This window comes from Chiloscyllium punctatum, chromosome 6, assembly GCF_047496795.1.
Source record: "Chiloscyllium punctatum isolate Juve2018m chromosome 6, sChiPun1.3, whole genome shotgun sequence".
NCBI classification, from domain to species: domain Eukaryota; kingdom Metazoa; phylum Chordata; class Chondrichthyes; order Orectolobiformes; family Hemiscylliidae; genus Chiloscyllium; species Chiloscyllium punctatum.
In genome coordinates this window covers 29518270-29543104 of record NC_092744.1, presented here as the reverse complement: position 1 = coordinate 29543104, position 24835 = coordinate 29518270, and the positions used below count along the sequence as shown (strand labels likewise).

The following is a 24835-nucleotide window of genomic DNA, read 5'->3' as shown; positions in this document are numbered from 1 at the left end:
AGCTGTAGAGTCATAGAGATGTACAGCATGGAAACAGACCCTTCGGACCAATGTGTCCATGCTGACTGGATATCCTAAACTAACCTAGTCCCATTTGCCAGCACTTGGCCCATATTCTCTTAAATCCTTCCTATTCATATGCCCACCCAGATGCCTTTTAAATGTTGTAATTGTACCAGCCTCCACCACTTCAGCTGGCAGCTCATTCCATACATGCACCACAATCTATGAGAAAAAGTTATCCCTTATAAATTTTTTCCCTCTCAACTTAAACCTATGCCGTCTAGTTTTGGACTCCCCCACATCAGGGAAAAGACTTTGTCTATTTATTACCCTATCCATGCCCTTCTTTATTTTATAAACCTCTATAAGGTCAACTCTCAGCCTCCGACGCTGCAGGTAAAACAGCCCCAGCCTTTTCAGCCTCTCCCTGTAGATCAAACTCTGGCAATATCCTTGTAAATATTTTCTGAACACTTTCAACTTTCACAGCATCCTTCCGATAGGAGAGAAACCAGAATTGCACACGATATTCCAAGTGGTAGCCACATAACTGGTTAGCTCAGAGGGTGGTGGGGAAATAGCTGAAGTGTTGGGGGTGAATTGAATAGCCCTTTGCTCTTGGCTGTAATTTCCATCCTGTTTGCGCTGCGGCTACAGTGACAGGTGCCAAGCAGCGAGCCAGCTGCTACTGAATTGGAATGTATCATATACCATGGGGAAATTCAGATGCTGCAGTAAGGTCTCATTTGGAAGAGACGCCAGAAGATAAATCAGTGCTCAGTTTAGAAAAACGGTTATTATTTTAATTGCTGTTTGAATGTGTTTGTCAATTACAGACTAGTCTCTCCTCCACTCTGTGAATTCACTGAACACAAAACCAGAGATATTTCGCAGACGGTGCGATACAACTCCTTTCAGCACCCATGCACGTGTAACATTTCCCAAGACAGATCTACTAAGAGCCATTTGACCAGAGCTCAAACCTTCCAACAAACTTCTACAATAAAATTCCATATTTTTTTTGTTTCAAAAGCAGTTAGTGCACTGTAGAGTAACTAAGCAGTTTGGCGAGCAGCCACTCAACTTTACGTGTACCTCACGGGATGTCCCCAGAGACCGCCGGCTGGGATTGCTTTTACCTCACCCTGTTAGGTAACTCTCTGATCTAGTGGGTAGCGAGGAGTTGGATATAAGGACTAGTTGTGCAGTTGTTCGCTAGGAAGTGGCAGACAATACCTGGAGGTGACAGCGTCACTCACTCTCCACTTTGTTTCAGGGTAAGCTGCTGGGAATTATAAACATTTTGTGAGGGGTTTGGGGGTGTGGAAGGAGAAAAAACTATTGTAGCAAGCTGATTTGCAACAGGGGTGGGTTTCTAGCCATCCCATTGCTAAAACCTGATAATTGTTTCAGCCCATTTTGAGTTAGTTGGGTTGTGCCACTGAAGAAACGGAACTCTTATTTGTTGGGAATTTTAGATGAAAACACCGCAAGTGCGTTTGTTTGGGCGAGAAATTTGCAACAATATATTTAAACCATCGACTGAAACATCTTTGTACAATTCATACAAATTGGGCCGACACGTGTGGACCCGAGAACGGGCCGAATTGTCAAACTAATAAAAAAGGGAAGAATTTAGGAAAATGATCGGAAAGCGCTAAGAGGTAATGAGCCTAAGTTTGCTGCTTACAATGGTTCAAACACAGTTTTAACATAATTTAAATTAAAGAGTACGAAAAGGCAGTGGAAAGTCAGAGGGGAAATGGGTCTGGGTGGGTTACTCTTCGGAGAGTCGGTGTGGACTTGTTGGGCCGAAGGGCCTGTTTCCACACTGTAGGGAATCTAATCTAATCAAAAGCCTTGCATGCACAGCAAGAACAAAGACTGCAAACTATGTGTATATAGCAGTTTGCAATAAACTGGTCGATCATATTCACTTAGGGGTTCGGGTAGCTTTAATAGGCATCAGCTACAGAGTACAAGAACTGATCATGGAATCCCTACAGTGTAGAAAAAGGTCATTCGGCCCAAGATGTCCACACCGACCCTCGAAAGAGTAACCCACCCAGACCCATTCTCCAACCCTGTTACTCTACGAAATGCGTTGGTTGGTTTGTTTGTTTGTTGGATAGAGTCAAACTCCAATGATTTTGTTCCTTCTTACGCCACTGTAGAGAGCCGAACTGCAATATGTACGTATACAAAGATATTTTTGTGAATAAAGTATATTATTAAAAATAAAAAGGGAAATTAATGAATCATTAAAATCGCTACAATTTAGCTGTTTTCGAAAAAAAATCCTTTTTATGAAATGATGAATTATTTCTCAGTTATGAATGGAACAAATTAAAATACCAGACTAAACCATTATCAGGCAATATTAATTTTAAATAATAGAGGCAATATAAAAGAAAGTTCTGGAGAAACTCAGCTGGTCTGGCAATTTCTATTGAGAGAGAAACAGAATCGACCTTTCCAGTTCGATGTAAATTTCCAGATCCTCATCTCAGTAGTTTCAGTGTTTTCCACAGCACCTTTTAAAAAGGAAAGTAAAAGCAAAGATTGAAGAAGATTAACAACTGAGTTTAAAAAATAAAGTTGATGCTCCTTTATATGAAAGGTGCATGTTAAGATAATAAATAACGTATGTCAGGATGTGCAATATTTTAAAAATGTGCCTCTGTTTTTACATCCATTACTTGAAAATGCCACCCTCTGGAATTCAGACTCAGAGTAATGAGGTTGATAAATCTGATATAGCTTCTCTTCCTTTCAGATCACCACCAAGACTGTAGTATGCAGAGACTGATATTGATGCTGCTTGTGTTTTCTGTCTGCATCACCAAAGGAAGTTTCAAATCATGTCCAAAATTACCAGTGCAAAGAAATTTCACTCTAAGTGAGGTGAGTAAATGCTGTTAATTAGATAGTTATGTGGCATCACCAAACCTATTATACTAACAATGTTTGAAGCTTTTAGAAATTGTAGAAAACAGTACACATTAAGAGGACTGAATTGCACAGTGATTCAGCACATTGTTCTTTCATTTCTGGGAACTGGACTTCACTCCAGTATAGTATAGTCTGATGAAATCAGTTCTCTGCTGAAGGTAACAACATTCCTGTATAATATATGAATGCACAAACATACAAATTAGGAGCAGAAGTACATCCTTCAGCCCACTCTGAAATTCAACAAGATCATGGCTAATCTGATTACTCCAAATTCCCATTGATCTCTGATAAACTTTCTCCACCTTATCGAGAATAAATCTACCTCTGCCTTAGAAATATGCAAGAAAACTGCCTCCATTGCTTTTTGAGGAAGAGAATGCCAAAGATGCATCAACCTCTTCTCTCTGTCTTAACAAGGCTTATTTTTAGTGACCCGTTGTTCTAGATTCTTCTGCAGGAACAAATATCCGCTCAGCATCAACCCTGTCCAGATCCTTCAGGAAAATTTGTTACAATTCAGATGATTTTTACTCTTCTAAACTCCAGCAGATACATCTGAGCCTGTCCAACCTTTCCTCATAAGCTAACGCACTCTTTTGAGATTTTAGTCCAGTAAACGTTCTCTGAACGGCTTCCTTTGTATTTATATCCTTCCTTAAATAAGGAGATACATTCTATTAGCTTTCCTAATTATTTGCTTCATACTAAAACTTTATGTTTTCCATGATCAATTGGCTAAGCATGAGCTCTTTCTTTTAAAGTTTTGTTGTCAGGCAAATGTGTGAGAAGGCTTTATTCCAGATCTGGTTATGTTACATTTCAATCAAGAAACTTTACTGCACAAAGTGGTTAACTAATATTGTCAAACATGGCATCTTTCATGTTGAGAATTGTAATATTTACACACAAATAAATATAGATATAATGGAGATTGCATATAGACCAAGTAATCAGACATGTATTTATTAGATATTGATATTGACTTGGAGAAAGACACTACAAGTTTCTGCCACATCATCCGCTGATTATTTTGTAATCTAGAATCCTCGGATAATCTGTTGAAGACAAATTCCACTGTGGTAGATAATGAAATTTTAAATTAATAAAATCTGGAGTTAAGACCACGTAACCATTGCTGCAGGTCGTAAAAAACCTATGTGGTTCACTAATGTCCCAGCAGGGAAGGGCCCTTAGCCAGTCTTGTCCATATGTGACTCCCAACCCAAAAAAATGTGATGTCCTCTAAATTGCCCTCTGAAATGGCCGAGAAAAACTAATCAGCTCAAGGTTCATGAATCACTTTAGGAACTTCTCCAACACCCACTTCACTCTGTCTGCCTGAAACACTAGCACCGATCTCAGTGTGTGGAGGATTGGCTCCAATTACCTCCAACTCTGCCAATAGACTGATTTACATCTCCGCAAGAGGAATGACCACCTTGCTCCTTTTTCCTTTTATTTGAAACAATTCATAGGTCCAAGTCAGTTATCTTGCTCTCACTGGTGGGGTGCACATGGTCTTGCAGAGTTTAGTAAATGACTACAGAATTGATAGTTGCCATTATTACAACAGGTTTGTTTTGTTTTGTTTCTGTAAAGAAGGTTTCCTTTTAATCTGAGCAGCAGGAACTTTTGACCTAAGAAAGTCCAGACCAATTGCCAATTCCTTTGTAAGGGGTGCATGAAATTTTAACCTCTTAAAAGCCAAAAGGAAACTCAAAGAAATAGTATATTCCATGAACAAACCATCCACCTCATTGTGAGATACACAAAAGAGTATGGAATTAGATTTCAAATTTCAATTAGGAATGAACAACTAATGTCAACCTTGCTAATGATGCTCACGTCCCATCTAAGAACTTTTAAAGAATTCCCTTTGTTTCACTTCACATCTCATCTTTATAGGAACCAATCCATATTTTCTTTCAAATCATTTTTGATTTTTTAAAAAACATATTTCATAACCTGCAAGGCTTACTTTATGAACTTTTGTTTAATGCTTGGAAAGACCTAGTAGTAATAGCACAATATTCAGAAAACAATTGGCTTTTTGGATGGAAGAAGCATTCAAGATGATCTATTAATGTATTATGTCCTGCACATGAATTTAGAGCTTAATATTTATGACTCAGCTAATTTGAGGGGAAACAAAGTGAAGAATCAAAGCACATTTCAGAGGTGGAAATCTAATTCCATATGCTTTTCTGTTTCTCTCAATGCGATGTTTTTTTCCCAGGGAACTTACTGTTTCTCTGAATTTCCTTTTGGTTTTTAAGGGGTTGAAATTTCATGCAGCCCTTACAAAGGAATTGGCAATCAGTCTGGACTTCCTCAGGTCAAGAGTTCCTGCTGCTCAGATTAGAAGGAAATCTTTTTTTTACAGAAACATTACAAAACAAACCTGATGTAATAATGACAGCTGTCAACTCAGTGGTCATGTGCCAAATTCTACAAGACCATATGTGCTAGGAAAACGTGAGGACTGCAGATGCTGGAGATCAAAGTCGAAGAGTGCCCACAAGCCTCATTCCTGATAAAGAGCTTATGCCCAAAACACTGACTGTCCTGTTCCTCGGATGCTGCCTGACCGGCTGTGCTTTTCCAAGACCAAATGTGCACCTCAGTGAGGGCAAGATATCTGACTTGGATCTTTGAATTGTTGCAAATACAAGGAAAAATGAGCAAAGTGATAATTCATCTTGTGGAGATGCAAATCAGTCCATTGGCAGAATTGGAAGTGACTGGAGCCGATCCTCCTCACACTGAGATCGGTGCTAGTGTTTCAGATATGTATAGAGAAGTGGGTATTGGAGGAGTACTAAAGTGATTCATGAACCAGCCTGACTCATGCAAATGTAATGTCCTCTCTGCACTGAGTTTAGTGATCAACAATGGGATTGTGCCCTGAGATATTTTGGATCATTTTTAACATTTAATCTTGAAGCAAGTTATCTCCATGACTTTTGACTATGTATCATTTGTTACTACAGATGCATACATTTATGTTGGAACTAACTCAAAACTTGGAAGATCGTTGACATCTTTTTATACTTATCACTGATTGTGAACTCCTTTGAAGACCACAAAGTTCCACTTGGAATCAGAATTTAGGTTAATGGTTCAAAACCCTTTGCATCATATATGCCACCAACCATTTTGTCAAAAAAATTGGTCCGTCCATTGTCAAAACCAAACTCACTTTCTCAAAGGAGTGATTTTTATGTTTATATACATGGAAGTGATGTACAGTTGATTACAGTAGTAATCAATAATTAAAATTTAAGGACTTAAAAAATTGCAATGATTTTGCTGAATTCATTTTATTGTTAAACTGTAAATAACAAAAAGGAGATAATACTTCAGTCTCAGCAAGAAGTTGTGTTAATTTGCAAACATGCCAATTCTCGGGGTAATGTTTGAAATTGTGACATGAAGAGCTGTTTCAAGTTGAAGCTGGTTTCCTTCCATTTTATAGTTGCCATGGCAGAGAAGGCTTGCTCACAAAAATATATGGAAGAAAATGGTAGTTATTTCTTAAAATGTCTTCATATTTGTTCAAATAGATAATATTTTAATTCTGTTTTTAATGTCTTTTTTCCAGAAACTGTGTGTCCCACCTGGATGACCTTCACATCCTATCTCACTCAGTGAGAAACACTGATTGAGGCTGACACTTCAGTGCAGTACTCAAAGCCCATTGTCTTGTGACACCTTATGGGTGAATCAAAGCTGTGACTGCCTGTTCAGGCAGACATTAAATATACCATTACACTTTGAAAACCAGAAGTGATTTCTTCCAGTTTTCTAACCAGCATTCATCTCACAAGCAATTATAAAATGATGCATTTCATTGCTGCAGTGAACAAGTTGATTGCTGGGCTTGACAGTGATCATTTAAAAAATATTAACAAACTATGTGAAGTTTGAGATGATCTGAATTTTGAAGACTTCACAGGGAATGAAAGTTGTTTTGATATTATTGTTAAATCTTCATTGATGTTTGCACTCAGGTTCACAAATCTAATGTTTAAATTTTGTATTTCAGTTTATGGGAATGTGGTATGAAATTGAAGCTCTTCATCCACATTCCGATAAAGGAAGTTGCATCACACACAAATTTGCTGAAACCTCCGCCCTTTGGATCTCTGTTAACACTACAGAGAAGCGGTAAGTATTCCAGGAATAGAGGGAAAACTGAGCAATTGGTAAAAATCAAGAGTGCAAAAATGGTAAATCATATTGCAAGTTGTTGCAATGATAAAAAACAAAAATATTGCCTGAATTGGTCCCAGTCACTCAGTAAGCTGTTGAATATTTTTGGAAATTTTCTGTTTTTATTTCAGATTTTCAGCATTGCAATATTTAATTCCTGCATCCTTGTTTTCATGCACCTGTGAATAAATCTATTTAAAAAAAAACCAGGAGCTCTGAAGAAGCTGTTCCAGTTAATTTGGATTATATTTATCCAAATGCAAAAATCAAGTTTTTTTTGTGCTCAGGTATAAAATATAGCCCATTAATGGATATGATGGAGTTGCTCAAAGCAATTGTAACTTAGCATCAATAACACAAATAGTTCATATATATCTAATATTTAAAATGTATTTTTAAACACCCAAAACATGAGCATATAGAGACAAAAAATTTGAATTAAAAATTGATTCAGATCTCTAGCCACTTTCATGGAGAGGGGGGGGGGGGGAGAGAGAGAGAGTTGAAAAGATTTAGGGAGTGAATTCTAGAGCTTGACATTTGGAAAGCTAATGTTACACTTCCATTGGATGACAAAGATAAAATTGTATTCAAAGTTAAATGGAAGAGTAGGATCTGGTAAAAAAAACAGAAAACAGATTGGAGGATATTTATTTTTGACAATGGAATTAATCAACCAAATAGTTTCCCAATGAAATTATTGTCTTCAGAAGTAACTAAGTTATAAAACAGTGCAAAGAAATGTAATGACAAGTAGATTTAATGATATTTCAGGAGCAAGGCTTCGCAGGTACAAAACTTTGAAGGTGTCAAGACAAGTGGATAAGGCCTTTTTCTTTCAGAAAGTAAGCTCATGGGATGGTAGGCTTTATAAATATGAACCAAGGAAAGAAATTATGCAAAAACTTAACTCACTAGTTTGGCTTTGGTTAAAGTATTGCTTCCAGTTCTGAGCACAACGCTTTATAGCATGTATGCAAAGGTTTTGAAGTGAAGGAGAGTTACTAGATTGCCACCAGGGTGAGGGATTTCAGTCGTGTGGAGAGACTTGAGGTGAAATTTTTCAGTGAATAATTAACTGAGATAATTTAAAGTTTTAATAGGGAAATTAGGGAGCAACTATTTCACTGATAAAAGAACCAGAGCTAAAATAAGGAAAGTTTTTATGCAGCAAGTGTTTATTATCCATGATGCACTGCCTGAAAGGGTAGTAGAAACATATTCAGTAGTTACTTTAAAAAGACAATTAGATATATGTAAGGAAAAAAAATGCATGATTATGGGGAACATTGCATTTCAATGATTCAATATGTACAATTATTGATGCAACTATAAAAACAGCTTGCAATTGATGGTGTGGATTGAAACGTTTTACTATGATCTGTATCAGAGAAATTGTCTCATGGAATATGATTAGAAAAAAAATGATTAATTTAGGCTAATTATTGTGCAATGAGAGTATGAAGTCATCAAGTTGAATAAGAGGAACACTCGTATTATAAAAGTAAATACATTATCACACTGATTCAAATATTAAAGTATAGCTGACCTTTTAATAATGGCCATTTGGTAAGTTTCAGTGAATTGCTTTCTGCACTTTTACTTACAGGCTCTTGGGCAAGATTGTCAGATTAATTGTTCACTCTTGCATTTTATTTAAGGCACCTTCTTCTTGCCTCATTTCCCAAGAGCATGCCAGAAATTAACTTGACAACTGCTGCCATCTTCAATTTCTATAATAAACTGTTATTGTCTTGCCTTCCATCACTGAGACTTCAGAATGGTTCATCATAGAATCCCTGTAGTGTGGATGCAGGCCATTTGGTCCATTGAGTCCATACTGACCCTCAGAAGAGCATCCCATCCTGACCCAGCACCACTGCCCCCTCAAAACCCCATAACTTCACATTTCCCATGGCTAATCCACCTAGCCCACACATCCCTGGACAGTAAGGGTGATTTTGCACAGCCAGTCCACCTGACCTGCATATCTTTCGACTGTGGGAGGAAACCCACACAGACATGGGGTGAATGTGCAAACTCCAGCCAGACAGTCACCAGAGACTGGGACAGAACCTGGTTCCCTGGTGCTGTGAGGCAGGAGTGCTAATCATTGAGCTGCTGTGCTGCCCTTTATTGCACAATTTCCTTTACAGGGCACCACTGCTGAATCACTCCTCCCCTGGAACCTTCTGTATTCCAAATGCATTACCAATTATTTTAGGGTTTATTGATCCATTGCACTCAAGTTACATAATGGCAAAGGTAGCACTTTGGGGGAAGATAAAGGTGCAGGAGTAAATTCTGATTTTGTTACTTGGCTCCATATGTTATAGGTGCTGGAGAAATTGTTTTCCTTCTGAGTATTGCTACAAAGTATTATAACAGTAAATGAACTCAACTCATCTCTCACATTAGTGTTTACTGAGCCAGTCCTGGTCATATACTATTTCTGAGATTTCAAATTGTACCATGATATTAGGTCACAAAATGCTGAAGTAAAGATTACTCACACATATTTTTTAAATTTGTATTCTGTACAGGGATGATGAGAAAAGAATACTTTACATAGGAGAGTTATTTGTAGCTCGTCTGAATGAAACAGCTAATCTTAAAATACGGTTTCAACATGGTAAGTACAGAAAGAAACATTAAAACTACTTCCATTGGCCTATAACTCTTGCCAGTTGTTTTCTTTTTAAACCCAAAAGATTACAAGAAATAGGAGCGGAGTTAGGCTATTTTGCCCATTGAATCAGCTCCATCATTTGATCATTGCTGATATATTTCTGCTGTCAAGACCCTGTAACTCTTGATCCCTTTACTAATCCAGAATCAATCTATCTGTCCTAAATACACTCAATGACTTGACCTCCACAGCCTGCTGTGGCAGTGAGTTTCATGGATTCACCACTCTCATCTCTGTTTTAAAGCATCATTCCTTTACTCTGAGGCTGTACCCTTGTGTCCTAGTCTCTCTTACTAATGTGAAAAATCTTCTCAATGCCAACACATTATCCTATACGTTTCAATCAGATCCTCTCCACATCCTTCTAAACTCCATCAACTACAGACCCAGAGTTCTCAAGTGCTCCTCATGTGATGAGCCCTTCATCCCCAGGATATTTCTTATAAACCTCCTGTGGACCCCCTACATAGTCAACATGTATTCTTAGACACGGGGCTCAAAGCTACTTACGATATTCCAAATGTAATCTAACCAGAGCCTTATACTGCCTCAGCAGGACATTCCTGCTCTTATATTGTAGCCCTCTTTAAAGGAATGCCCATATTGCATTTGCCTACCTAACTGCCAATTGAACCTGCATGTTAACCTTCAGATAATCCTGAACTAGGACTCTAAGTCCCTCTGTGCTTCAGATTTCCAAAGCCTTTCTCATTTGAAAAACATAGTTTTTGCCTCAGTTTTTTCCAGCAAACTGCATAACATCATAATTTCCCACATTGTATTCCATCTGCACTTCTTTGAGCACTCTCCCAGCATGTTCAAGTCCTTCTGCAGCCTGCCCACTTCCTCAGCATTACCTGTCCATCCACTTTGTGCATCTGCAAATGTAGCAACAATGCCCTCAGTTCTTTTGCCCAGATCATTAACATGTAACATGAATAGCTGTTGTCCCAAAATGGATCCCTGTGGAACTCTACTTGTCATTCCTGAAAAAGACCCCTATTCCCTGCTTCTGCCAGTCAACCAATCCTCTATCCATCCTAGTAGCTTGCCTTGATCACATTGGGTCTTATTTATCAGCCTCTTAAATGGTTCCATGTCAAAGGCCTTCTAGAAATCCAAGTCGATCATGTCCACTGGCTCTTTTTTGTCAAATTTGCTCATTGGCTCTTCAAACAATTCAAACAGATTAGTCAAGCATGAACCCCTATTTGATGAAGCTGTGCTGACTCAATTTTATTTTACTGTGCACTTCCCAGTACTCTGCAATCTCAGAATAGACTCTTAAAATCTTACCAATGACCAAGTGCAGGCTAATCAGCCTATAGTTTCCTGAATTCCACCTTCCTCCCTTCTTAAACAGTGGTGTTACATTAGCCATTTTCAAGTTACCTGGGACCATCTCTGACTCTAGTGATTCCTTAAAAATCACCACCAATGTCTCCACAACCTCCTCAGCCATCTCCTTGAGAACGCTGTAGTGTAGTCCATTTGGTCAGGTGATCTATCCATGTTCACACTTGCAGCTTCCGCAGTATCTTCTCCTTAGCGATGGCCTCTACACTCACCTCTGCCCCCTGATTGTCTTGAAGTTCTGGTTTGCTGCTAGTGTTTTCCACTGTGTAAACTAATGCAAAATATCTATTCAGTTCCTTCACTGTCTCTTTGTACTCCTTTACTACTTCTCCAGTTTTATTTTCTAGCAATCCAATGTCTACTCTTGCCTCTTTTACCTTTTATATATCTAAACAATACTTTTGCAATCTTCTTTTACATTACGACCTATTTTATTACATATTTCACCTTCTCCCCATTATTGCTTTTCTAGTTATTCTCTGCTGGTTTTTAAAGGCTACCCACACGTTTGGCTTCCCACTAAACTTCACCCTCATGGTATGCTTCTTATACTGTCCCTGACTTCCCCTGTCAGCCATCATTGCCTCGTTCTCCCCTTGATGCAGTAGATTCTGCTATAACGCGCATTTCTTCAATGCAAATTGGCTATAATGCGATTGAAGAATTTGGACCATTATTGTAGAACATGAACTTTCCGGCCCCATTAGTTTAAATGGTGCTTCTATGACATGATTTTCTTATAACGCGGGATTGCACAGGAACAGAGCTATCATGTTGTATCAGCACAGACTGTGTATTTCTTCTTCTTTGAGATGAACTTTTTGCTGTGCCTCCCAAATTATCCCCAGAAGTGCCTGCCATTTCTGCTCTATCGTCTTTCTTGTTAGGCTTTATTTCCAAACAACTATGGCCAGCTCCTCCTTGATCTCTTGGTAGTTACCCTTACTGAATTGTAACACATCTAATTAAATCTTCTGCCTCTCAAACTGCAGGGTGACTGCAGTTATATTATGATAACTGGCACTTAGGGTTCCTTCACCCTCAGCTCCCTAATCAAACTTGCTTCATTAAACATCAATAAACCCAGAATTGCCTCAACCCTACTGCACTCAACCACAAGCTGCTTCAAAAAAAGCAGTTGGTAGACATTCCATGAATTGCTTTTCTTCAAATCCGCTATCGACCTGATTTTCCCGTTCCACCTCTGTACCGAAGTCCCCAGTGATTATTATAAAAGAGGCATATTTACACGCCTTTTTTATCTCCTGAATTAGTTTCTTCTGAACATCCTGAATACTGCTAGGAGACCTGTTATCAACTTTGCAGATGCTCAACTCTCCCCTCACAGATTCTGCATCTTCCGACTCCATATCACTTCTTGCCATTGATTTAATTTCATTTTTCACCAGCAAGACAACCCTGCCCCATCTGCCCAACTGCCTGTACTTTTGATAGGATGTGTATCCTTGGATATTTAGCTTCTAGCCCTGAACCCCTTGGAGCCATGTCTCCGTGACATCCATAACATTATCCCCATCAATTTCTATCTATGCTAGAAACTCATTTATCTTGTTTCATTTTTGTGTGTATTTAAGTATAATGCTACAAACTAGAAGACCAGTACAAAGTTTTTAATTTAATTTCCTTCAAAAATTAAATAAGTAACATCAAGATACCAGGCCAAGTGATGGCTTGTACATGTATGATGTGGGAGCTGGTGGACCCCATTGTGGCTCATAGTCCTGTGTTGACTTCCCCCCTTCTCATAGTTGTTCTCTTATCTGCTGTGCCTGAAGTTAGTGTCTAGAAACAGTCGGGAATCTCTGTCCTATTACATGTTCTGGAGACTTTAACCTCTGCTGAGTGCTCCCCATAACTGAACCCACGCCCCCAAATATTTAGTTTTAAACACTTTCCAAAGCCCTAGTTATGCAACTCACAAGGACTCTGAACCTAGTATGATTCAGGTAGAGCTCTTCCCATCAGAATTCTTCCCTCCTTCTCCAGTACTGGTGCAAATGTCCCATGAATTCAAACCTGTTTTTCCCCACAACAGTCCTTTAGCTACAAGTTTACCCCTTTAATCTTGATGTCCCTTTGTCAATTTGCTCATGGCTCAGGTAGTGATCCAGAGATTTTTTTTTGGTTCTTCTTTTTAAATTTAGCTACCAGCTGCTCATACTCCCTCAATGGAACAGCTTTCTTCTTTCTACCAATATCGTTGGTGCTTACATGAATCAGGACAATCGATCTTTTCCCTCCATTCCAAATTCCTCTGCAGCCCAAATTCCTCTTAGCATCAGGCAGACAGCGCAGTCTTCAGGATTCTCAATCTGGGCCATTGAGGACAGTGTCTATTCCCTTGACTATATTATCCCTGATCACAAATATATTTTTCTTTTTTACCAGCGTTGAATGGTTCCTTTTACTATTGTGATATGGTCAGTGCGCTCATCCTTCTTACAGCCCTTACTCCTATCCTCATAGGGAGCAAGAATCTCAAACCTGTTAGACAAACTCAAGGACTGAGGCTCCTTCAGACTTCCTCCCTGGATCCTCCTACCTGCCTTGCTCATAGTCACATCCTCTTGTCTTTGACTACTGACCAAATTTGATGTAGTTAATCTAAAGGGTATGACTGCTTCCTGAAACATGATGTCTGAGTAGCTTTCCCCCTTCCTGATGTGTTGCAATGTTCAAAGCTCAGACTCCAGCTCCTCAACTCTGAGCTGGAGTTGCTCAACCAAATGACATTTGCTACAGATGTGGTCACTATGAGCCACAATGGGGTCCACCAGCTCCCATGTCATGCATGTATGAGCCATCACTTGGCCTGGTATCTTGATTTTATTATTTCTTTTAAGAAAATCAAATTAAAAACTTTGTACTGGTCTTCTAGTTTGTAGCCTGCAACCAATGAACTTACAGTTTACCTGTGATGGGCCCCTAATCCTGGACCTCAATTTATTCTGTTAAAATAACCTTACAAAATGTGGACCAAAACAAAGCAAGCAAAAAGCATCTCTGCACTGAATTCCAACACTGCCAAATTCCCTGAACTTTATACTCAGGCTGTACCTCACTCTCAGGCAAAAGTGCCCACTCTCACACTAGGGCGGCACGGTGGCACAGTGGTTAGCACTGCTGCCTCACAGCGCCAGAGACCTGGGTTAAATTCCTGCCTCAGGCGACTGACTGTGTGGAGTTTGCACATTCTCCCCGTGTCTGCGTGGGTTTCCTCCGGGTGCTCCGGTTTCCTCCCACAGTCCTAAGATGTGCAGGTCAGGTGGATTGGCCATGCTAAATTTCCCCTAGTGTTAGGTAAGGGGTAAATGTATGGGTGGGTTGCGCTTCGGCGGGGCGGTGTGGACTTGTTGGGCTGAAGGGCCTGTTTCCACACTGTAAGTAATCCAATCTAATAAAAATTAAGCTTCAAGAATGAATGACCACTTATTAAGGCCCAATTCAGGCTTCAGATGATTAACTGATAATAATCCCTCTGTTCAATGGAGTAATCATTGGTGCATCCACAATTTGATATCAAATGGACATTCTGGCACCAGAAGTCATTGTTGTTGGTTTCTAAATAATTTCCACATCATAACGTCAATGAATAACTTTATCTTTAGAAAACTAATCTAGATAAAATCCAATCTTACATGATATTTAGTGAATTCTGCCAACAACATTCATATTTGATATCAGTTTTGTGCAAATAGTTTGCTGGATTATTTAAAAAATATTCCATCCCTTGATAATTTGTGGAATTGTGTGTCAATTTCTTACCTTGTTCAGAGAGGGTGAGGGTGTAGCATTCACTTAGCCTGAACTTAGGTGATTTTAGTTTTACATTGGCATTGGTATTATTACTGTTTAGTTTTGTTCCTTTTTGGCAAACGTGGTGTTAATACAATGATTTTTATTTTGTTGATTCAGGTATACACATGGAATTCTTTTATTCTGATAATTCAGGTATGTACTGAAATATGCAACACTTTTTTTTATCAAAGAAGTTTGAATCTTCCAAAATGAGAATCCAACCATCTTCCCTTGATATTGAATGGCATTACCAATGCTGAATCCATCACTATCAACATGCTGGAAGTTACCAATGACCAGATATTAATTTGGGCCAGTTACAAAAGTAGGTCAGCTGCTCAAAATTCAGTACAGAGTAATTCCTGACTCGTTAGAGCCTGTACATCGTTTACAAGGCGCAAGTCAGGAGTGTGATAGGATACTCTTTACAAAAGGTCAAGGAACTTAACACCATTCAGGACAAAACTTGATTGACACCGCATCTAACTTCTTCAGCATTCACTGTCTCTGGCATTGTTGTATGCCATCTATGAGATGCACTCCAACAATTGACCAACGGTCCTCAGGCAATATTAGATGGAAGGCCGATAAACAGGTTGCTTTGTCTTGGAAGGTATTGAGATTTAAATGTTGAATCTTGAGTGATGTAGTCCACATTAAAACTGTTACCCTCTCACCCCTACTCCAGCCTTCATCTCTGCTTCCTTAAGCCCAAGGGATTTATTTATAGCTTTTACAGAAGTAATTACACCATTTCATTCAACATCTCTTATGGTGTTGTGATCTCTGTAAAGCCTGGTAACATTTTAAAAAGAAACTTGAATAATCAGTTAACAATGGAAAAAAATACAAAATGATTTCACTGAATAGTTTTACTGTAACACTCAAGAACAAGAAAATGCATAATAATTAGGTATTATATCTAGTAAGAATTTATACTTAAAATCTAAATGCTGAACAGATCATTCCATGTACAACTTTTAAATACACCCAAAAGCTTATTTTTACAAGACAGGTTCTTCACTGTTTTATTGATTCTCTGAAATGGCACCAAAGCAACGTATGTTCTCTCCCTGTCCATTAGCCTCTTTTCTGTAGCTATGTTTCTCTCTCTTTGTCTTTCTGTCATTGCTCTCTTCCATCTGTCTCTCTTCTCACTGTTGCTATTACAAGAAGTGAGTAATGTAGCCTGAAAGATTCAAGAGACATTTATTACACCTACGTATGATGAGGCACTGTGGGCCATTAGCAACAGCTATATTGTATTCCAATACAATCTGCATTGTCATGGCCTGGCATATCGCCCCCTAACCCCAACAATTAGCGTCAAGCCAGGGGATCAATGTAGTTCAGTGAATCGTGATGGAGGACATGACAGGAGCATCAACAGGCACACATAAACATGACAAATCAATTTGGTAAAACTACAAAACAGGACTGACTGTGTGACAAACAGCATAACCAGCAAATGATGGACAGAATCAAGTGATTATACATTCAATGGGTCAGAGCTAAGCTCCACAGTCCTGCAAAACCAGTCATGAAGGGTGCTGTACAATTAAACAACACATTTGAAAAGGTTCCACAGACATCTCCATCCTAAATAATGGGGGAGCCCAGCACATCAGTGCAAAAGACAAGGCTGAAGCATTCACAGCAATCTCCTATCAGAAGTGCTGAATAGATAATCCATCTCGGCCTCCTCCAGTGGTCCCCAGCATTTCACATACCAGTCTTCAGCCAATTGATTCACTCCATGTGATATCAAGAAACGGTTGTAGTCAAGACTGCAAAGGCTTTGGGCCCTGACAACATTAGGCAATAGTACTAGAGACATGTGCTCCAGAACTTGCTGCTCCCTTAGCTAAGTTGTTTCAATACAGTTACAACACTGGTATCTACCTGACAATGTGGAAAATTGCCCAGATACATCTTTTGCCCAAAGGCCAAGACAAATCCAACCTAGCCAATTACCGACCGATCAGTGTTCTCTCAACCATCAGTAAAACGATGGAGGGTGTCATCAACAATATTATCAAGCAGCACCTGCTCAGCAACACCTTGCTCACTGATATGCAGTTTGTGTTCCACCAGGGCCACTCAGCTCCTGACCTCAATGCAGCCTTGATCCAAACATGAACAAAAGAGCTGATTTAAGAGGGGAAGTCAGAGTAATGGGCCTTAACATCAAGGCTGCATTTGACAAAGTGTGGCATCAAGGAGCCTTCGCAAAACTGGAATGAATGAATAGTGGGGAAAAGTCTATCTGACACATAGAAAGGTGGTTGTGGTGGTCAGTCATCTCAGCTCCAGGACATCTCAGCAGGAGTTCCTCATGATACGATCCTAGGCCCAACTAGCTTCAGCTGCTTCATCAATGACCTTCCTTCCATCATAAGGTCAAAAAGAGGGATGTTTGCTAATTATTGCATGGTATTCAGCACAGATATTGAAGAAGACTATGTTTAAATAAGAGCTGGACAATATCCAGGCTTGGGCTGACAATTGGCAAGAAACATTTGTGCCAAACATATGACAGGCATTGACCATTTCCAATAGGAGAGAATCTAAACATCCTCCCTTAACATTCAATGGTATTACCATCTATCAACATCATAGGAGTTACCATTGACCAGAATTGAACTGGACTAGCCATATAGGTGGCTACAGGTGCAGGCCAGGGGTGAGTAACTCGCCTCCTGACTCCACAAAGCCTGTCCACCACCAACAAGGAACAGGTAAGGAGTGTGATGGAATACTCCCCACATGCCTGGATTGGTGCAGGTCTAACAACATTCAAGAAGCTTGACAAGGAAGTAAGGCAGGGCAGGTATCAATTGGGGAGCACTTTGGGGCCAGTGATCATAATTCTATTAGTCTTAAAATAGTGAAAAGGACAGACCAGATCTAAAAGTTAAAGTTCTAAATTGGAGGAAGGCTAATTTTGATGATATTAGGCAAGAACTTTCAAAAACTGACTGAGGGCAGATGTTCACAGCTAAAGGGTTTGCTGGAAAATGGGAAGCCTTCCAAAATGAGATAACGAGTGTCCAGAGACAGTATATATTCCTGTTATGGTGAAAGAAAAGCTGTTAGGTGTAGGGAATGCTGGATGACTAGAGAAATTGAGGTTTTGGTTAAGGAAAAGAAGGAAGCATATGTCAGGTATAGACAGGATAGATTGAGTGAATCCTGAGAAGAGTATAAAGGCAGTAGGAGTATACTTAAGAGGGAAATAAAAAGGAGACATGAGATAGCTTTGGCAAATAGAGTTCAGGAGAATTCAAAGATTTTTATAAATACATTAAGGAAAAAAGAGTAACTAGGGAGAGAATAGGGCCCCTCAAAGATCACCAAGGCAGCTTATGTGTGGAGTTGCAGGAAATGGGGGAGATAATAAATGAGTAATTTGCATCAGTGTTTACTGTGGAGAAGGACATGGAAGATATAGAATGTGGGGAAATAGATGTTGACATCTTGAAAATGTCCATATTACAGAGGAGGAAGTGCTGGATGTCTTGAAACGTGCAAAGGTGGAAATTCCCCAGGAACTGATCAGGTATACTCTAAAACTCTGTGGGAAGCTAGGGAAGTGATTGCTGAGCTCCTTGCAGAGGTATTTGTATCATCAATAGTCACAGATGAGGTGCCAGAAGACTGGAGGTTGACCAATGTGGTGCCACTGTTTAAGAAGGGTGGTAAGGACACGCCAGGGAACTATAGACCAGTGAGCCTGACATCGGTGGTGGGCAAGTTGTTGGAGGGAATCCTGAGGGACAGGATTTACATGTGTTTGGAAAGGCAAGGACTGATTAGGGATAGTCGGCATATTTTGTGCGTGGGAAGTCATGTCTCACAAACTTGATTGACATTTTGAAGAAATAACAAAGAGGTTTGATGAGGGCAGAGTGGTGGAATGACCTATATGGACCTCAGTAAGGTGTTCGACACAGTACCTCATGGTAGACTGGTTTAGCACGGTTAGATCTCATGGAATACAGTTAGAACTAGCCATTTCGATACAGAACTTGCTCAAAGGCAGAAGACAGAGGATGGTGGTGGAGGGTTGCTTTTCAGACTGGAGGCCTATGACCAGAGATGTGCCATAAGGATCAGTGTTGGATCCACTATTATTCGTCATGGAGTTGGGAAGTCATGTTGCAGCTGTACAGGACATTGGTTAGGCCACTGTTGGAATATTGCGTGCAATTCTGGTCTCCTTCCTATTGGAAAGATGTTGTGAAACTTGAAAGGGTTCAGAAGAGATTTACAAGGATGTTGCCAGAGTTGGAGGATTTGAGCGATAGGGAGAGGCTGAACAGGCTGGGGCTGTTTTCCCTGGAGCGTCGGAGGCTGAGGGGTGTCCTTATAGAGGTTTACAAAATTATGAGGGGCATGGGTAGGATAAATAGACTCCCTGGGGTCCAGAACTAGAGGGCATAGGTTTAGGGTGAGAGGGGAAAGATATAAAAGAGACCTAAGGGGCAACTTTTTCGCGCAGAGGGTGATACGTGTATGGAATGAGATGCCAGAGGAAGTGGTGGAGGCTGGTACAATTGCAACATTTAAGAGGCATTTGGATGGGTATATGAATAGGAAAGATTTGGAGAGATTTATAAGAATGTTGCCAGGGTTGGAAGGATTTGAGCAATGGGAAGAGGCTGAATAGGCTGGGGCTGTTTTCCCTGGAGTGTCGGAGGCTGAGGGTTGACCTTATAGAGGTTTATAAAATCACAAGGGTCATGGATAGGATAAACAGATGGGGGTGAGTCCAGAACTAGAGGGCATAGGTTTAGGATGAGAGGGGAAAGATATAAAAGGGACCTAAGGGGTAACCTTTTCACGCAGAGGGTGGTGCATGTATGGAATGAGCTGCCAGAGCAAGTGGTGGAGGCTAGTACAATTACAGTGTTAAAAAGCAGCTGGATGGGTATATGAATAGGAAGGGTTTAGAGGGATATGGGTCAAGAGTGTGGTGCTGGAAAAGCACAGCAAGTTAGGCACATCCAAGGAGTAGGAGGATCGACATTTCGGGCAGAAGCCCTTCATCAGGAATCATGCCTGATGAAGAGCTTATGCCCGAAATGTCGATTTTCCTGCTCAGTGGATGCTGCCTGACCTGCTGTGCTTTTCCAGCACCACACTCTCGATTCTGATCTCCAGCATCTGCAGTCCTCACTTTCTCCTTTCAGGGATATGGACAAAGTGTTGGCAAAAGGGAATAGACTAGGTTGGGATATCTGGTCAGCTTGGATGAGTTGGACCAAAGGGTCTGTTTCCATGCTGTACATCTCTATGACACTATGACTATCCAGGACAAAGCAGTCTGCTTAATTGGCACCACCTTCACAAATATTCACTCCTTCGACCCCAGTGTTCAGAAGCAGCAGTGTGTACTGTCTGCAAGATGTCCTGCAAAAATTCACCAAGGCTCTTAAGTCAGTGCCTTACAAACCCACAGCTAGAAGGACAAGATTGCAGACAGTGCCCTAATTTTGTGCCTCGTTCATATGTTCTCAAGGGCAACAAAGGATAAACAATCAGTGTTGTCTGGGAAGTGATGTCCACATGCGATGCATGAATAAAAATTTTGTCTTGTTCTACTCCTGGACAAAGCTTCTCCTGAACGTGCATGTTGCACTTCCTTTGATAAATAGTCTTGCATCATCCTTCATATAAAAAATTGAATCACCTTTAAAAGTGCTGATCACATTGCCCAACCATTCCTCTGTCTCTCTGTCTCACGCTTGCTCCTTCTTTTTCCTATTTTGTCTTCTTAATTATCTCCTGTCTCTCTCTGTCCATCCCATAGTGTTCAGGGATGTATAGGTTAGGTGCATTAGTCAGAGGAATGGGTGTGGGTGGGTTTCTCTTCAGAGGTTCGGTGTGGACTTGTTGGACTGAAGGGCCTGTTTCCACACAGTATGGATTCTATGAATCAACTATGATCATATTGAATAGGGAATTGGGCTTGAAGTGCTAAGTGACGTGCTTTTGTTCCTAAATTACATGCCCAACTGTATATTCACAATCAGCATGGTTTTACAAAAAGGATGTAGTGTTTTTTCTGAGGCAGTAATTACTAAAATAGACAAAGGGTATCAATAGTATACCTGGATTTCCAAAAGCTATTTGATGAGCTACCACATAAAATGTTAATATAAAAATTAAAGACTCATGTAGTTGGGGTATGATTTATTAGTGTGTATAGAGGATTCGTTAATGGACAGGAAATACAGAGCGAGCATAAACTAGGAATTTTCAAGATTGAAGATTGTGACAAATGGAGTGCTGTGGACTTCAGTGCTGGGGCCTCAGCTGCCTACAGTCTGTATAAATTGCTTGGATGACGAGGATGGCAGTAGTTTATCTCAGTTTGTTAATCGGCTGCAAAGAGATACAGTGTAAGTGAATGGATACAAGGTGTCAGATGGAGTACAAAGTATGAGTTTATTCAATTTGTTCTTAAGTTTGGAAAAGTAGAACTTTTAAAAACATTTTTGAAATTTGTAAAAGTATATGTTCAGAGACTTGGCTGGTCTATGAAATTTCAAAAAGTGAGTTTGCTTGCCATTACTTCAAGGGGATTGCAGGCTAGGCTAATTTTATTGTCCATCCCTAGTTGCTCTTGAGAAATTGATAGTGAGCTGCCTTCATATTATTTATTCCTAATTGGCCAGAGAGCAGTTACTGGAGAGACATATAGGCCAGACCAAGTAAGGATGGCAAAATTCCTTCAATATGGAAACATCAATGAACCAGTTAGATTTTTACAAAATTGAACAATGGTCCAATGGTCACCATTTGACAATTTCTTCTTATTCCAGTTTTTATTTTTGAATTCAAATTTCACCACCACAGTGCTCAGTGGTTAGTACTGCTACCTCACAGCACCAGGGACTCAAGTTCAATTCCATCCTCATGTGACTGTCTATGTGGAGGTTATACATTCTCCCCATCCCTGCATGAGTTTCCTCCAGGTGCTTTGGTTTCCTCCCACTGTCCAAAGGTGTGCCAGTTAGGTGGATTGGCCATGCTAAGTTGCCTTGTTGGTGGGTTAGCCATCGGAAATGCAGGGTTACAGGATGGGTCTAGGTGTGATACACTTCAGTGGGTTGATGTGGACTTGATAGGCCAAATAGCCTGTTTCCACAGTATGGGGAGTTGATGATCTGTTATGATGAGATTTGAACCAATGTCCCAAGGAAAATTTACTCTGTGTTCCAGGTTACTAGTCCAGTGACTTTACCACTGTGCACTACCTCCCTAAATTAAGTACCCTAAATTAGTTAGAGTGTCCTACCTCCTACTGTTATCTCATTTAGAAGTCAACATGAGTGACTTTAATTTCCTTGCTTGTTTTATCTCCCGGGGAGCCCTGAATTTCGGGAAAGCAACTTGTGTCTTCTATTGTGAAAACAAACATCAAATATTTGTTTCATGCCTCTGTTCTTTCCTCATGAAAATAACTTGTTTCATCACTGATTAATGTTCAATGAACTTTGTTTTTGCAGACAAATTTGAGTTTATCCCATTCCAGATTTTAGCCTCTGACTATAAAAGTTATTCGCTGGTCTATTCCTGTACTCAGCATTCTCTATCTCCCACAATCTATGCATGGATATTGTCAAGACATGCACAACTAGAAGAAAGTATCATCGAGCAACTGAAAAATATTCTGATAAGTCATGAAATTAACATTAATAAAATGGAAACAGTCGATCAAGTGAATTGCCCTTAATAAAGAAGTGGTCATAAACCATACAAATCAACATTTTAAACTGTTATAAAAATGAATTGTTTTAGTTTATGTAATTGCACATCACAACTGAGTTAATGTATCTAGAATGACATATTATATGCTAAGGTTTCTTGTGGTGGACTATGAATTGTGCGAATTTATTTTTACTGAAACTGAAAGTCATAATAAGTATCTCCAAGTTATCATTAGTTGTCAATATTTGTCCCCATTTGAAGTAATGTGACTATCAAAACACCTATACTGTTTTAAAGCTCTGATTCATGCATCATGGAAATTTATTGAGCCAAATTACAAAGGGCTTGGCTGAGGTCATGTTATCAACTAGAGAGTCATCTCTTCCTTGGTAGTTGTGACTTAACATGTCAAAACGTGAATGGGCAACTTCTCACCCTCTCACTCTGCTGTAAACCATGCATTCAACACTGCTTGCTTGTTTTAGAAACTGCCTTATAATGCATTAGGTATATTTTCCAGAGAGTAAAGTTACATGTCATCGCTATCCATAAATAATATTAATTTTCATGGAAATGAAAATTAAACAGTCTCTAAGACAGTCAGCAACCCATCATAGCAATCTTACATCTGATAATAAGCTTTAAATGTAAAATGTTGAGTTTTGAAATTAAAGTCATCAATTTTAACCATACTGTCAAGATTGTTTTAATCTCTTACTATTCGTGTGTTGTGGTTATTTTAAAAGTTTATCCAGGCACTGGGGTTTTAACTAAGCACTTAATGCAAGCAGCTCCATTTTTGATGTTCTATTGGAGCTGGTTTAGCAAAGTGCATCGTTGTTAAAACTTACATTATTCAATTTTCATGCATGCTACAATTTTGCTTTGTACACTGTAAAAATACAAAAAACTTGCAGTGGTCTTGGCAGTATAAAAATACAAAGTAGTCATGACTATATTTATCATGTATTTCATTATATTCTTTTGAATGGCTTTATGGATTTTTTTGTGTACTGTTAGCCCTTGCACAGTGGCAAATTTGGAAGTGAGAACACTTCATAACTGAATACTTTCAAACAGTTTTTAAAACTTCACTGCTTTCATCTTGTGAAGTGATTAGCATTTTAGAATGTGCAATGTTCCTGAACTACAAGAAAGCTAAGTTGGGGTTTACTTTGCAATCAGGATTCATTTTCCAGTATGTAGTAAACATTTCTACCTTTACAATAAATAATGCTTCAAGAGATACACGAATGGTGTTAAAAAATATGACCAGAGCCTTTCCAGCCTCAACAGCAATCTCTGCTCTTGTATTCTGTCCCCCTTGAAATGAATGCCAACATTGCATTTGCCTTCCTAATGTTTCCCTTCAGTTGCAGTTGCATCACATTTTTCATTTTTAAGTTACACATAGTTTTCAGAAAATCTTATCTCTAATTATAAGTAAGGGAAATCTACAGATAAAGCAGCAGAAATTGAATGTCATAAGATATAAAAGCAGAATTTGGCCAGTTGGTGGATAGAGTCTACTCCGCCATTCAATCATGGCTGATCTGTTTCCAAAATCCATTCTTCTGCCTTCTCACTGAAGGACTTGATTGTCTTAGTCTATCTTCAAAACAAACAATAACTTGGACTCAACAGCCCTCTATGGCAATGAGTCCCACAGATTCACCCACACACTGACTGAAGGAATTTCTCCACTATTTAGTTCGAAAGGGTTGTATTTTCAATCTGAGGCTCTAATCTTGGGTCCCAGGCTCTCCTGGTAGTCAAAACATCTTCTCTACATCCATTCCATCCAAGCCTCTCAGTATTCTGTAAGTTTTAATGAGGTCCCCCACCATTCTTCTAAACTATATTGAGCACAGACCCAGAGTCCTCAACTGATCCTCATATCCTTCATCCCATAATACACCTCCTCGAGAGTGTCCCCAGTGCCAGCACATCTTTGTTATTGTGACCAAAACTCCTTGCAACCTTCTAAATGTGGTCTGACCAGAGCCTTTCCAGCCACAACAGTAATCTCTGCTCTTGTATTCTGACCGTGTTGAAATTAATTACATTTGTCTTCCTAACTGGCAG

At 39.5% G+C, this 24835-nt stretch overlaps 1 protein-coding gene across 2 annotated transcripts; it reads left to right on the top strand.

Annotated features, from left to right (window-relative positions):
• Window positions 1–1155: 1155 nt before the first annotated feature.
• LOC140478483 (apolipoprotein D-like) lies at window positions 1156–23442 on the top strand. Of its 2 annotated transcripts, none has more exons than XM_072571743.1 (6): window positions 1156–1280; window positions 2780–2907; window positions 7004–7125; window positions 9714–9802; window positions 15152–15187; window positions 22549–23442. In XM_072571743.1, the coding sequence occupies exons 2-6, from the start codon at window positions 2800–2802 to the stop codon at window positions 22773–22775; spliced, it is 582 nt and encodes a 193-aa protein (XP_072427844.1). In that variant the 5' UTR covers window positions 1156–1280; window positions 2780–2799; the 3' UTR covers window positions 22776–23442. The 2 variants fall into 2 exon arrangements, with proteins under 2 accessions (XP_072427844.1, XP_072427845.1); XM_072571744.1 differs by lacking the exon at window positions 1156–1280 and adding an exon at window positions 1402–1667.
• Window positions 23443–24835: the final 1393 nt, after the last annotated feature.

Excerpts from the sequence above, each read along its gene's own strand:
- LOC140478483 (XM_072571743.1), top strand. The coding sequence starts at position 2,800 with ATGCAGAGACTGATATTGATGCTGCTTGTGTTTTCTGTCTGCATCACC. Across the intron at positions 7,126-9,713 it reads GTTAACACTACAGAGAAGCG|GGATGATGAGAAAAGAATAC; the intron begins GTAAGTATTCCA and ends TATTCTGTACAG. Across the intron at positions 15,188-22,548 it reads CTTTTATTCTGATAATTCAG|ACAAATTTGAGTTTATCCCA; the intron begins GTATGTACTGAA and ends TTGTTTTTGCAG.